Source organism: Rhinatrema bivittatum, chromosome 4 (assembly GCF_901001135.1).
Source record: "Rhinatrema bivittatum chromosome 4, aRhiBiv1.1, whole genome shotgun sequence".
Taxonomy (NCBI): domain Eukaryota; kingdom Metazoa; phylum Chordata; class Amphibia; order Gymnophiona; family Rhinatrematidae; genus Rhinatrema; species Rhinatrema bivittatum.
The window spans coordinates 335,829,725-335,842,121 of NC_042618.1; the positions used below are offsets into that span (position 1 = coordinate 335,829,725).

Sequence of the window (12,397 nt, forward strand, 5' to 3'; positions counted from 1 at the left end):
CCTGAGTAAAGACAGAGGAAGGACACAGGATGCAGGAACACTGAAGACGCTGGAACAAGGAGACGCTGGAACAAGGAGACACTGGAACAAGGATCAGATACAAGGAACAGGCAAACGACTACACCAAGGTGTCGACCCGATTGCCAAGGCAAGGTGATGTCATCTATATGATGTCATCAATTCGCGTCCGAGTCGGGTTTCTCGCGCTTAGCCCTTTAAATCTGAGGATGTCGGCCACGCGAGCGCCTAGGGGTGGGGCCGAGGTGGCCGAAGACGAGGAACCCTGATGGGAGCTCCGCTGCAAGGCCTGCAGCATGGAGGAAGCCAGAGAGGGCCGCAGTGAGCGTTGGGGATGTCGGGAGCTGGCAGCAGCAGCAAGACCGGAGCTCGTAGAGGGCAGCGCGAGGTGAGAAAGCCCGGTCATGGCACCCACGCAGCCGGGATGCACAACATATCCTGTTTTATTTTTGTCCACAAGGGGATATAACTTAACTGGAATAGGTTCTTATCAATCCCTATGTTGATCCTCAGATACTTTATTTTGTGTGTGGCCCATTTGAAAGGGAATTTGCTATGTAGTATCTTTTCATCTGCATTTGAGACTGCAATACTTAGGATCTCAGACTTGTCCAAATTGATACAAAATCCTGATACTCTGCTAAACCTCTCGATTTCCTTTACAATCCCTGCCATGGACTGCAAAGCTTCTGTAAGTGTAAATAAGACGTCGTCAGCAAACAAGGAGATTTTTTTATGTATACTATCCCATCTCTACCCCTTTGATATCAGTGTTCGCCCTTATACTACTGGCAAAGGGTTCAAGGAATATTGCAAATAAAAGGGGAGACAGAGGGCATCCTTGTCTGGTCCCTGTTTGAACTTCAAAATTATCCGTGTACCCACCGTTCATCTTTATGCAAGCTTTAGGGTTTGTGTAGAGTTGGGTCAGTATGATGAAGTGCAGGCTGCTTTAAAGCAGGAAAACCCAGGCTAGATTAATACTGGAAAGACCCGGAGCCAAGTTAGGCAGCAGGGGTTGCCGAGGAGCAGGAGAAAAACTACAACTCCTAGATTTTTAGAAGCCCAGCTCAGCCAATCGGAGACAGATCAACCTGATTGTGCAGCTGAGCAGTGCAACGCTGACACACACCCAGCTGAACCAATGAGGGAAGAGGAGGAAGGCATGCCAGGATGGTTCAACTGGCCAGAAAATCTGAGACCCCAGAGGAGGAAGAGGAGATGGAAATGGATGTCCAGGCAGAGGAAACAGCTGACTCCAGCATGGATATGGAGTGAGTGGCACTGCTGAGAGGGACTTTATATGTTTTTGGGGTTTTTTTCACTTTGATTGGCTGCACGATGTTTTGTTGGGAAAGGTTTGGGAAGACTGGGACCTGCTATACAACGGAGGGGAGTTGGGGCATGTTGTGCAACTCCCAAGCAGGCTGGTTCAGCTGACTGGAGAAGTCAAGCGGTGTTTTCTTCTGTGCAGCGGGAGTTCTTTGAACCTATTGGGGGTTCACAAAGGGGAACTGTGAAAAGGGATTGTTTCATTGTAGCTACAAACTGCTTTTGTGTTTGTTTGTTTGCCGGAAACTTGGCTGAACTTGGGGCCAAGACTGCTGGGCGCTTGAGCAAGCCCAGGGAGGGCCCAGAGGCCTACGTCGAGGCCTGGGAGAATTGTAGCACTGTGGAGCCTGATAGAGGAGATTCCTGTGAAGGGAGCAATTCATGAGATTGAGAGAAGTGCCGGACTACCCCAGAGAGTGGCGTCATCACATGATCCACGACAGTCAGCCATTGTAAAAAATTGCTCCCAAAATTCAATTTATGGAGCGTTTTGAACAAATATGGCCAGTGTACAAGGTCGAATGCTTTTTCAGCATTTACTGTTAAAAATAGGGTTGGGATCTTTCTTTTTTTTCAACTACCATAAGATGTTAATTATTTAGAGGATATTTTCCGCTGTCAAACGTCCCGTTATGAATCCTGCTTGGTCACTGTGGATAATTTGTGCTATGAGTCCATTTAGTCTGTTGGCCAAGATTTTTGCCATGATTTTTAAATCTAAATTAATTAGAGAAATGGATCTATATGACCCAAAACCTGCGGGGTCTCAGTCTGGCTTAGCCAATATGGTAATACTGGCCCCATTAGCAAATGGTGGAAGTGCTGTCCCTGTACTCAGAGAGTTAAACATTTGCGTTAGCAAGGGTGTTAAAATTCGCTCAAATTTCTTGTAAAAAATGGCTGAAAATCCGTCCAAACCGGGTGACTTCCCCTGTTTCAGGGATTTGATTGCAGATGCCACTTCCATTTCAGAAATATTTTTATCCATGTAATCCCTTTGATTGGGGGAAAGTTCAGTGAGAGTCACTGTGTCTAAAAAGGAATCAATACTATCCTCCTGAATGGAGTCATTTGATCTATATAGATCAGCATAGAAAGCCAAAAAGCATCTGCATATGTCTTTATTTTGAGTTAATATGTCCCCATTGCTTTCTTTGATTTTTGTTATGCTATTCTGGGACTGTCTTTTCTTTAACCTCTGAGCCAGCAGCTTCCCTGCGTTGTTTTCTCCTTCAAAAACTTTTTGGCGTGTTAAAACTAAGGAATATCTACATAGATAGATACTTCGTTCTCCTCCCATTTCCATGTCAATTGCTTGTGTGCAATGTTGTAGATTTGTTCTTTAGTTGTGAATGAATGAAAGCAGACAATTATGTCCCTGGGCCTGTTGCTGATTTTCTGTCCCAGAGCCCTATGTGCTCTTTCCAACTCTATTTTGTCTATCTCCACCACTGAATCTGATGCAGGCCCTCCTTGTCTTAATATTTTTATTTTATTTATTTTATTTAAGTCTTTTCTATACCGTCGTTTGGTGGGGACCGTCACAATGGTTTACATTAAGGCACATAAAAGTAATCATACTACAATTTGTCCGTTTACATAGGTGCCATAAGGTTCGGTAACATAGTTTGTTATCAATGTTAGATGTTAAATGTGATTCATGTCCATGTCTTTCCTTCTCAGTTTTAATTACAGAGCTAATTTTACAAATGTAACTTATCCATTAGTTATGGTGTGCTATATCTTAAAACTACACACTTAGAATTTCTGCAGTGTGTATGGTTGTTAAATTGTTCGTGCTTTGCCCATTCCTGGCTTCTATTCTCCCTTCTCTTTCTGGAAGGCCTGTTTAAATAGCCAGGTTTTCAAACCTTTTCTAAAAGTTTTGCTATCTCTTTGTAGTCTTAAATTCAAGGGCATGGAGTTCCACATTATGTGTCCTACCAATGATAATTCCCTCTCTCTTACTTGTGTTAGTCTTGCTGTTTTGACTGATGGTATGGTCAGGAGGGCTTTGTTCGCTGACCTTAGGTTTCTGTTCGGGACGTGTACTCTGAGGGCTGTATTTAACCAGTCTGCGTTTTCGTTATGTATTAATTTAAGTATGGTGCACAATGTTTTGTAATGGATTCTTTGTTCGATTGGAAGCCAGTGTAGTTCAGCCAGTGTTTCCGTGATATGTTCTCTTTTGTTTTTGCCGGTTAAAACTCTTGCTGCTGAGTTTTGCAAAACTTGTAGTGGTCTTAGTGAGGTGTATGGTAGGCCTAGTAGAAGTGCATTACAATAATCAGTGCTTGCAAATATCAACGCTTGTAGTACTGATCGAAAGTTAGCAGTTGTTAGGAGTGGTTTGAGTCTTCTGAGGACCATGAGTTTAGCGTATCCTGCCTTTACTTTCAGAGATATGTGTTGCTTTAAGCTTAGTTCAGTGTCAATTATTACTCCAAGATTCCGTACTTTCTCTGCAAGCAGTATTTGTTGTTTGTTTTTGAGTGTGATTGGGCTTTGTTTAATAGATGTTGGCAGAATCTCTGTATGGTTGTTGCCCCTAAAACGTAAATTACTTCTCTGAGAGTGGTTTTCTAGATCTTCAACTTTTGCCGCCCATTGTTCAAGTTCATCCTTGATAGTGTTATATTTGGCATGAACCTATTTTAAATTTTCTGCTTGAGTATCCACTCTTATATCCGTCCTGTCCACTCTCCGACCAATATCTTAGATTTCCTCTTTTAAGTCTGAAATTAGATCTGTAATCTCTTGCTTGTGGGTTCTGATGTCCTGGCGTAGATCACGGAACCATTCTTGAAATTCTTCCCGTGTTGGTATATCAGCTTCTCAGCTTGTACAAGAGTTTCTAAAGAAGTTCCTCAGAAAGCCCAAACCCAGAAGACGGGAGAGGGGCTTTGGAGGAGAGGTACTGTTACAATCAGTGGCTCACAGGACACCCTCATAAGCTGCCACTCTTACCCAGACTGCGGTCCACAAATGGTGGCCTCCCAATTCATTCACACATCACCATGGCTGCACACTCAGAGATGCCGCCATGCCCACTTAGTCTCCATTCCTCCATGGGCATGCATGGCTGCACATGTGCACGGATAGATAGGCCCCGCAGCGAAACTCAAGTGGCACTTGGTGATGACATCACCCCATGGGACCTGAGGCAAAGATGTGTTTCAGTTCTGCCTAGTGCAGTATGTGGTACTCCTGCATTCCTGTGCCTGACCTTCTTTTCCTGCTCTGCAGTGTTCCTGCCATGTTTGCCTTCCTCTTTTTGCTATCTTCCGTGTCATGTCCTTGTCTTCCTTTCTTGTTCAGTTTGTTTCTATGTCCTTGTTCCCTCTTGGCCCAATTTCTTGGACTTCACCCTTGCCTGGACCTGATCTCGATTGCTGCCTGGATCTGACCCTTTGCCTGGCCCTTGACTAGATCTGCTTGCCGACTGCCTTGACATCTGGCCCATCCCTGTTTCTCCGACCTGCTGCCTGCCCTGACCTCAGCGTGTCTTGGACTCTGTCTTGCCTCCTTGCCCTAGAGACCTGCCTAAGTCTTGCCAGCTGGCAGAATCCAAGGTCTCAACCCAAGGGTGAGGCGGCTGTTGTAGGTGAAGCTGCAATCTGTCCTGTCATAGGGCTTGTTCCTCCTCTGTAAGCAAAGGCCTCAAAGGTTTACCTATGAGGCTGCACCAATTATGCCACACTCTCACAAAAGTGGCAGCGTTGAAGGCTGTGCAGAGAGAAGTAGAGAATGATCCAGAAGGAGATTTAGGTGCGGTCGCATTTAGAAGAGAGGGGAAGAGAAGTGAATTGTGTAGAGTAAAGATTGAAGAAGCGTTGGGTATATTATTCGGGGGACTGGAAGAAGTTGTAATACTGATGGTGCAGTATCCGGTTGTTGAAACGGTAATGGGTGTTTGAGAGAAATCCCACATGTGAAAAATTGAGTATTGACAGAGGTTGATTTAAAGAGGAGAACCGGAGAGAATAGCAGATCCATCGCAGTGATAATTGAAACAGGGGATTTGGAGAGAGAGTATTAAGGGACCAAAGTGAACAAACGTATGAAGAGTATTTAATGGCTATTGACATCGAAATTGAAGAGGATATCAATTTCTTATGTTCTTATGAAGCCTAGGGAAGGCTAATACTGCTGAACTGTGAGTTATATTGCTATCTTTATTTTGTGAACTACGAAGGTAAACAGATCTGCTTCTGTTTTGTTTTCTTGTCATTAGTAAAGAAGTTTATGAGAGAACAGCCAGAGTCCAGCCTGAATCTGTTCTCTGACTTGCCCAAGACCCCTCAGAGTGCCACAACATCAGTATTTGGTTTTGAAACTTTAAACTAATTTAAGAACCATAGAAACACAGAATATGATGGCAGATGAAGACCATTAGGCCCAGACAGTCTACCCAATTTCATTCCTAACGCAATAGCAAACATGTAGCCCACACTTTATACTTGATAAAAAGAAGAAAGATGTATGGCAAACAATTTTCAAATATCACAATTGCAAACCCAGAAGGCCCAGCGTGAATATTAGGTGGGACTAGGCAACTACCTAGGATGCCGTAAGTAGGCAGGACAGCGTAAGGGGATGCAAGGGTGCGCCAATAAAGGTTCGTCGGGCGAGAAAGATCGGGTGGCAGGGATGGAGGTACATGATTTGGTGGTTCGGGATGGGGTAGAGGAGAGAGAGAGAGAACCACGTGACATGGTGAAGTTGCCGCCTAGGGCGACTACAGATCCTTACACTGACACTGAAACTCAGACTTTCAGCGAAGAAGTATTCTAACAGCCACATGGAATTAATGGAACTCTATGCTGTTGACATTAGACGTTGAAGCCTGTGTTATTTGACTGCTTGGACGAATTGCCTCTGAAGAAGAAATTTAAAATGAGAAGCAAATCGTGTTGGGTCTAATGTGGGCTTAGTATCTATTTGGCTTCTTCCAATGGAATTCTGCTATAAAATTAAAAGTGTCATTTTATAAGATTTTTCTCAAATCTTGCACTAAAATAAGTTTATATGCAAAACAAATTTTGAAAAACAAATTTGCACTTTATTGAGAGACCTATGAGTCTAAGTTTGAGCTATAACACATTTAAGTGGTAGATGCAATTTCTTTGCGCCGTCCCGCTACTTGTAAGTGAAGTTGGATAAGCTTGCTGGTTAATGTGATGGTCTCAAATATATAAACTTTGTGGTATCATTTTATTTTGCTGGTGCTCTTTTTGTTTAGACAGCTTTCAAAGGCTTTCCTCAGAAAATTCACAATATTTCTGGCATCCAAGCGTACATTATGGATCTTTATTAAAAAGATATTCTTGGATACCAGAAATATTGTGAATTTTCTGCAGACAGCTTTTGGAAGTTGTTTGCTGAACACCTTTCCTCTTTTTATTCCTAATACAATTCCATAGATTCCATTTGATCTCTGGCTTTCTCCCCACTTCTTTGCAACCAGACTTCCTTTTGTTAAAACCATGAATCAAGTAATTATTTTTCAAGGCTTATCCCTTCTTTCTTTTTACCATATACAGACAAACTAAGGGCCTTCTTCCTACCCTGAACACATTAGAAAGAGTGGAGCCTGCTTCAGATTTGACAAACTTGAGAGATCTTTCACCTCCAAAAAATCAAAAAGCATATTCCAGAAATAGAGGAAAAGAAAATCATATTCTTCCAAAAGTATCAGAAGTAAATACAAAGATTGGGGGTCCCACAACACCTCAGAAGAAAAGGCTAAAAAAAAAAGACTTTGAGCGTGAACCGAAATGGGACTTTGAAGACAAATACACCATGGAAGCATCTGCCATACAGACGGTAAGTGAAGAGACTGTTTAATCGCCAAACATCTCCACATCTGCCTGGGGCTCATGTCTCCAAAATCTGAACAGATCATTTGCTACAAATGTAATATTTTTTTTTCTTTGCTAAATGAGAGTGTTTGGCTGTCTCAGAAAATCTCAGTTCTACAGCAGACAGGGTTGGTAGTCGAAAGATCTAGGTGCCTAACTTAAGGAGTCAGGTACTTAGATCTATTCAATGATGAGGATAGGGGTAAGAAGCAGAGGGTCAGATCCTGGGGAAGGGAACAGGGGGACAGATACTGGGATGGGAGAAAGAGATAGAAGTGAAGGCTAGGGAAGGGGACCAAAAATGAGGCAGAGAAGAGGAGGCTGGGAGGAGCAAGGGGCAAAAAATAAATAAATTTTGTTTGTTTATTTATTTATTTAACTCTTTTCTATACCGTCATTCATGATCATTACCATATCACATCGGTTTACAAAGAACAAGGGGTTATAACTTTAACAAACCATTTAAACAAGAAGCAAAGTTACAATCAACAAGGTGGAATAAACTTGGGGGCTAAAATAGCTGGAAACATAGGACATAGGAAGACAGTTAACAAAGTAAAGTTAAAAATTAAAACGTTTTAAAAATACTTAGTAGATGGTTCCTAGCTGCATATATAGCGAAGTGTGGCTAAAGGGCCATTTGCATGTTTTGGAGAGTTTAAGGGAAGGCTTGAAGGAATAGCCAGGACTTGAGTTTTTTCCGAAATGTTAGATGGCAGGGCTCCAGTCTGAGGTCTGTGGGCATATTAGAGGGGACTTTTGACTATATTCTTTGGTTCCCCAAGTCCCTGCCCCCTTCCCTTCTCTCCTCTTCCTATCTCTGGTTTCCCTGGTTTATGTCTTGGCAATGACAGATCATAGCTCTACTGACCTAACGCAGTCACGTCTGTAGCTGCTGAGCTGATGCCTCTCCTTTTTCACCTGCATAGTTCATTGAACAGATGTTTTTTTGAATCGTGAGGAGGCTCTGCACAGTTTAAACAACTCATCAACGAACCTTGCAGGTGGAAAAGGAGAGGCACAGGTAGCTAGAGGAACAATTGGGTTAGGAGTGCAGCACCGTGGACTCTCTCACTGAGGGAGCATGCAGTGGGGAGGTAAGAAGGAAAGAGAGGCCTTACGATTAATGTCAGACAGGCAGATACAGCAAAAGAAGCGAAGAAGAAAGAAGGAGAGAGAAAACATGGCAAATGAACAGGAGACCCTGGAAAAAGAATTAGGAATAGACAGAGGAAGGTAGAAAAAGAGACTGGGGCCAACAAGATTAGAAAAATAAAATGTCCAGATAAAGATAGAAAAAAAAGCAACTTTAAGAATATGCATCTCTTATATATATATATATATATATATATATATATATATATATGTATTTTGTTGTGTACAGGAGAAAATACATTTCTATTTCTGTTTTCCTAGTGTTGCATTGCATGCAGAGTCTGGCTTCTTGGGGTTTCCAGTTCAAATTTTGTCTGAATATTTCTAGTTTACTCTGTATTTGATGAGGGTTTGTCTGTGTTTTGCATGTGTGACCAAGCTGAGGGATTCTTCTAGTGTGTAGTTTCTGTATAGGAATCTGGCAGTCTGGCTTGTTCTGTGTTCCCAGTAGGAGGCATATTGGTGTTTTAGGGTCCAGGGTAATATTTGCCATGTTGCCTTTTCATAGGTAGAGTTATTGCTGTTTGAGTCCTGTCAGGCTAGAGCCGTGGTGGAGGGTGGTGATTAAAAAGACAGGGATATGGGGGTGGGGACTAGGATTGCATGAAGGTGGGATACAGGATTGGAGGGATAGTGGGGGTGGGACCTGTGAATGTAATAGGGATCGGAGAATATTGGGGATTGGGTGGGAGAATGGGGGCTTGGAGATTGGGTGTGATCATTTGGACAGGGAAAGTGAGTGGGGGGCTTGGTGACATAGAACCATGGTAAATGACAGCAGATAAAGACCAAAAAAGGTCCATCCTGCATTCTCAGTAAGGTGTTTAATGTTACAATTGCCAGTCAGTGCAAGATCCCCCCCCCTCCCTATGCCTTCTATTTGGGGTCTATATGTTGGATGTAAGAGAAGGCTGAAGGGTGGGGAGAAGTCAAGAGATGTGTGAGGGTCCTGGAGCACTTGGTAGGGGATGAGGCAGTGAAAAGGGATGGGTCTGTGAAGGAGGTGAGAGAGGATGACTGAGGGATGGAGGGGATGAATGACAGGAAAGGAGCTGGGGCTGGTGAGGGGATGAGAGGCAGAGAGAAGTAGATGAAGGCTGGGGAGAGGATGAATACAGAGGGTGGAAAGTGGTACTAGGGAGTGGGTGAAATGGACTGGGGAGAGTAAAAGGAGATGAAAAATTGGTAAATAGGTGAGAACAAGGACTGGAGGGTGAAGGGAGAAAGAGGGATGAAATCTGAGTTGTTAGGCGAAAAAAAAAATACATGGGAGGAAAGAGTTGAAAGGGAAAGATTAATGTCAGACAGGCAGATACAGCAAAAGAAGCGAAGAAGAAAGAAGGAGAGAGAAAACATGGCAAATGAACAGGAGACCCTGGAAAAAGAATTAGGAATAGACAGAGGAAGGTAGAAAAAGAGACTGGGGCCAACAAGATTAGAAAAATAAAATGTCCAGATAAAGATAGAAAAAAAAGCAACTTTAAGAATATGCATCTCTTATTTATATATATATATATATATATATATGTATTTTGTTGTGTACAGGAGAAAATACATTTCTATTTCTGTTTTCCTAGTGTTGCATTGCATGCAGAGTCTGGCTTCTTGGGGTTTCCAGTTCAAATTTTGTCTGAATATTTCTAGTTTACTCTGTATTTGATGAGGGTTTGTCTGTGTTTTGCATGTGTGACCAAGCTGAGGGATTCTTCTAGTGTGTAGTTTCTGTATAGGAATCTGGCAGTCTGGCTTGTTCTGTGTTCCCAGTAGGAGGCATATTGGTGTTTTAGGGTCCAGGGTAATATTTGCCATGTTGCCTTTTCATAGGTAGAGTTATTGCTGTTTGAGTCCTGTCAGTGCTGTTATGGTATGGCTAGTTTGTTTTAGGTGTCCGCAATGAATTGTCTGACAGCGGAAATACCTCTCCTCTCCGGCTGAATAATACACCTTACAGGGGTGGTCTAGGTAATAAATTCAGAGCCACCCCTTTTGCCCCTCGTTGTCCTCCAAGCAGTCAGATAATCACCCAGCACCCATAGGATTTTAAGTGCTGCAGCTCTGCTTTCTGATGCCCCAGGGGAATTCTGGTGATTCCAGACACCACCCCGCCTAAGATACTCAGATGCGGCTGCAACAAATCGTCCAGGAGGTAGGGTGGCAGGTTTGAAAGTACCACCCTCATTTTCAGCTCTTTTAGGGGCTGTAGCCGCTGGGTGTTGCCTCCTATTTTAATGTCTTACCTTAGTGCCTTTGATACTGTGGTCATGGAAGTGAAGAGGCTGACAGCCTCCCCGCTTGCTTTTGTGGCTGCAAGGAAGTAATCCCTTAGGGCCTGCTATTTTTCCTGCATTGGAGGTTAAAGGCTGGCAGCATCTTACACAACAGTGTATGCTTCCGACCCATACCTCCCTTTGTCCATGGGTCCTGTTTTTGTTGGACAGGGAATACCTGCCCATCCTTTTCTCATGGCTGATTCTCCAAGTGTTGTAACTTGGACAACATTTATTTATTTATTTATTTAAAAGTTTTATATACCGCACAATGGGTAGGAAAACTATCCGTCTAGGCGGTGAACATGATTACTTACATACACAATAAGTTAAAAACATTACAATAAGTTAAGACATTACAATTTTACAAAAATTAAACTTGGTACTATAATAAATGGTAAATTACAGCAAATGATAAAATGTTATTGAAGATTGAAGGCTTGAGAGAAGAGATAAGTTTTTAAATGTTTCTTAAATTCTTTGCGGTTTGAAGTTAGGCGGATATAATCTGGGAGAGAATTCCACAGTAGTGGACCAGCTACCGAGAAAGCACGCTTTCGGGTTAGAGATAAAGCGGCAGATCTTACAGAAGGAATTTCCAGTAGACATTTATCATAGGAGCATAGTTGTCTAGACGGTTTGTAAATTCTTAACAAGGAGCATAGCCAAACAGAATCAGTACTGTACAGTAAATTATGGATAATAGACAGAATCTTATATGTTATACGTTGTGGAATTGGAAGCCAGTGTAAATGTTGTAGAACTGGGGTAATATGTTCTCTGCGGGAAACATTAAATAGCATACGGGCTGTCGCATTTTGAACTAATTGCAACGGATGTATGGTAGTTAGAGGAAGACCAAGGTATAGTGAATTGCAATAATCTAGGGAAGTTAGGATTAATGCTTGAGTAATTAGCCGAAAATCTTTTGGAAGAAGTAAGGGTTTAAGCTTTTTTAACATATACATTTTAAAAAAGGATTTTTTTACAATTTCCGATATGTTATGAGTCATATCGAGTCTAGAGTCAATGTATGTTCCTAGATTTCTTGCAGGTGCTTTTATGTTTATGATTTGATTGTCGAAGATGAAAGTTGGAGGTGGCTGCAAGGGAGAATCTGGTATAGTAGAGAGATAAATTAACTCTGTTTTGCTTGTGTTTAATTTCAGTCTGTTATGAGAAAGCCATGTTTTAATAGTGGAAAGATATAGCTGTAGGAGAGAGAAAGTTTTTAGACCATGTATCAGTAAAAGGCACAGTGAACTGAATGTCATCAGCATAGACTTTAAAGTTTAGATCTAAACCGGCTAAGAGTCGGCATAGTGGAACGAAGTATAGATTGAAAAGAAGAGCAGAGAGAGCAGAGCCTTGAGGTACTCCAGTTGAAGTAGAGTACCAGTCTGATTGACAATTATTTAGTGTAATTTTTTGTTGACGGTTTGATAAGAATGAATTAAACCACTGGAGAGCTGTCCCTGAAATACCTATTTGAGTTAAGTTGGAAATCAAAATTTTATGATTTATTGTATCAGACGCTGCAGTAATATCAAGTAAGATTAGAATCTTGTGACCTTCCTTTATTTTCTCCTTTTTTTTCTTAGGGGACTGAGCTTTTAAAGCTTGCAGGGAAGGAGAATACCTTGCTAGATGTTTGCACCTTCTCTGATGTTTTTATGGAAGGAGGGCTGGGAGGTCTAGCGATGGTTTTGAGGGCTGGAATTGCAGATGGGGTGAGAGATCTGTGGCTCAGGGAGACTATGCTAG

The 12,397-nt window shown here is 42.2% G+C and overlaps 1 protein-coding gene across 1 annotated transcript in view; it reads left to right on the top strand.

Moving 5' to 3' along the window:
* Nucleotides 1-1,191: 1,191 nt before the first annotated feature.
* Nucleotides 1,192-12,397, top strand: part of ST6GALNAC1 (ST6 N-acetylgalactosaminide alpha-2,6-sialyltransferase 1) — a 76,079-nt gene continuing 64,873 nt past the window's right edge. Inside the window, exons 1-2 of the mRNA XM_029597496.1 lie at nucleotides 1,192-1,292; nucleotides 6,894-7,176. Coding sequence (XP_029453356.1) covers nucleotides 1,192-1,292; nucleotides 6,894-7,176 — 384 coding nt within the window. The remainder of the gene's footprint in view (nucleotides 1,293-6,893; nucleotides 7,177-12,397) is intronic.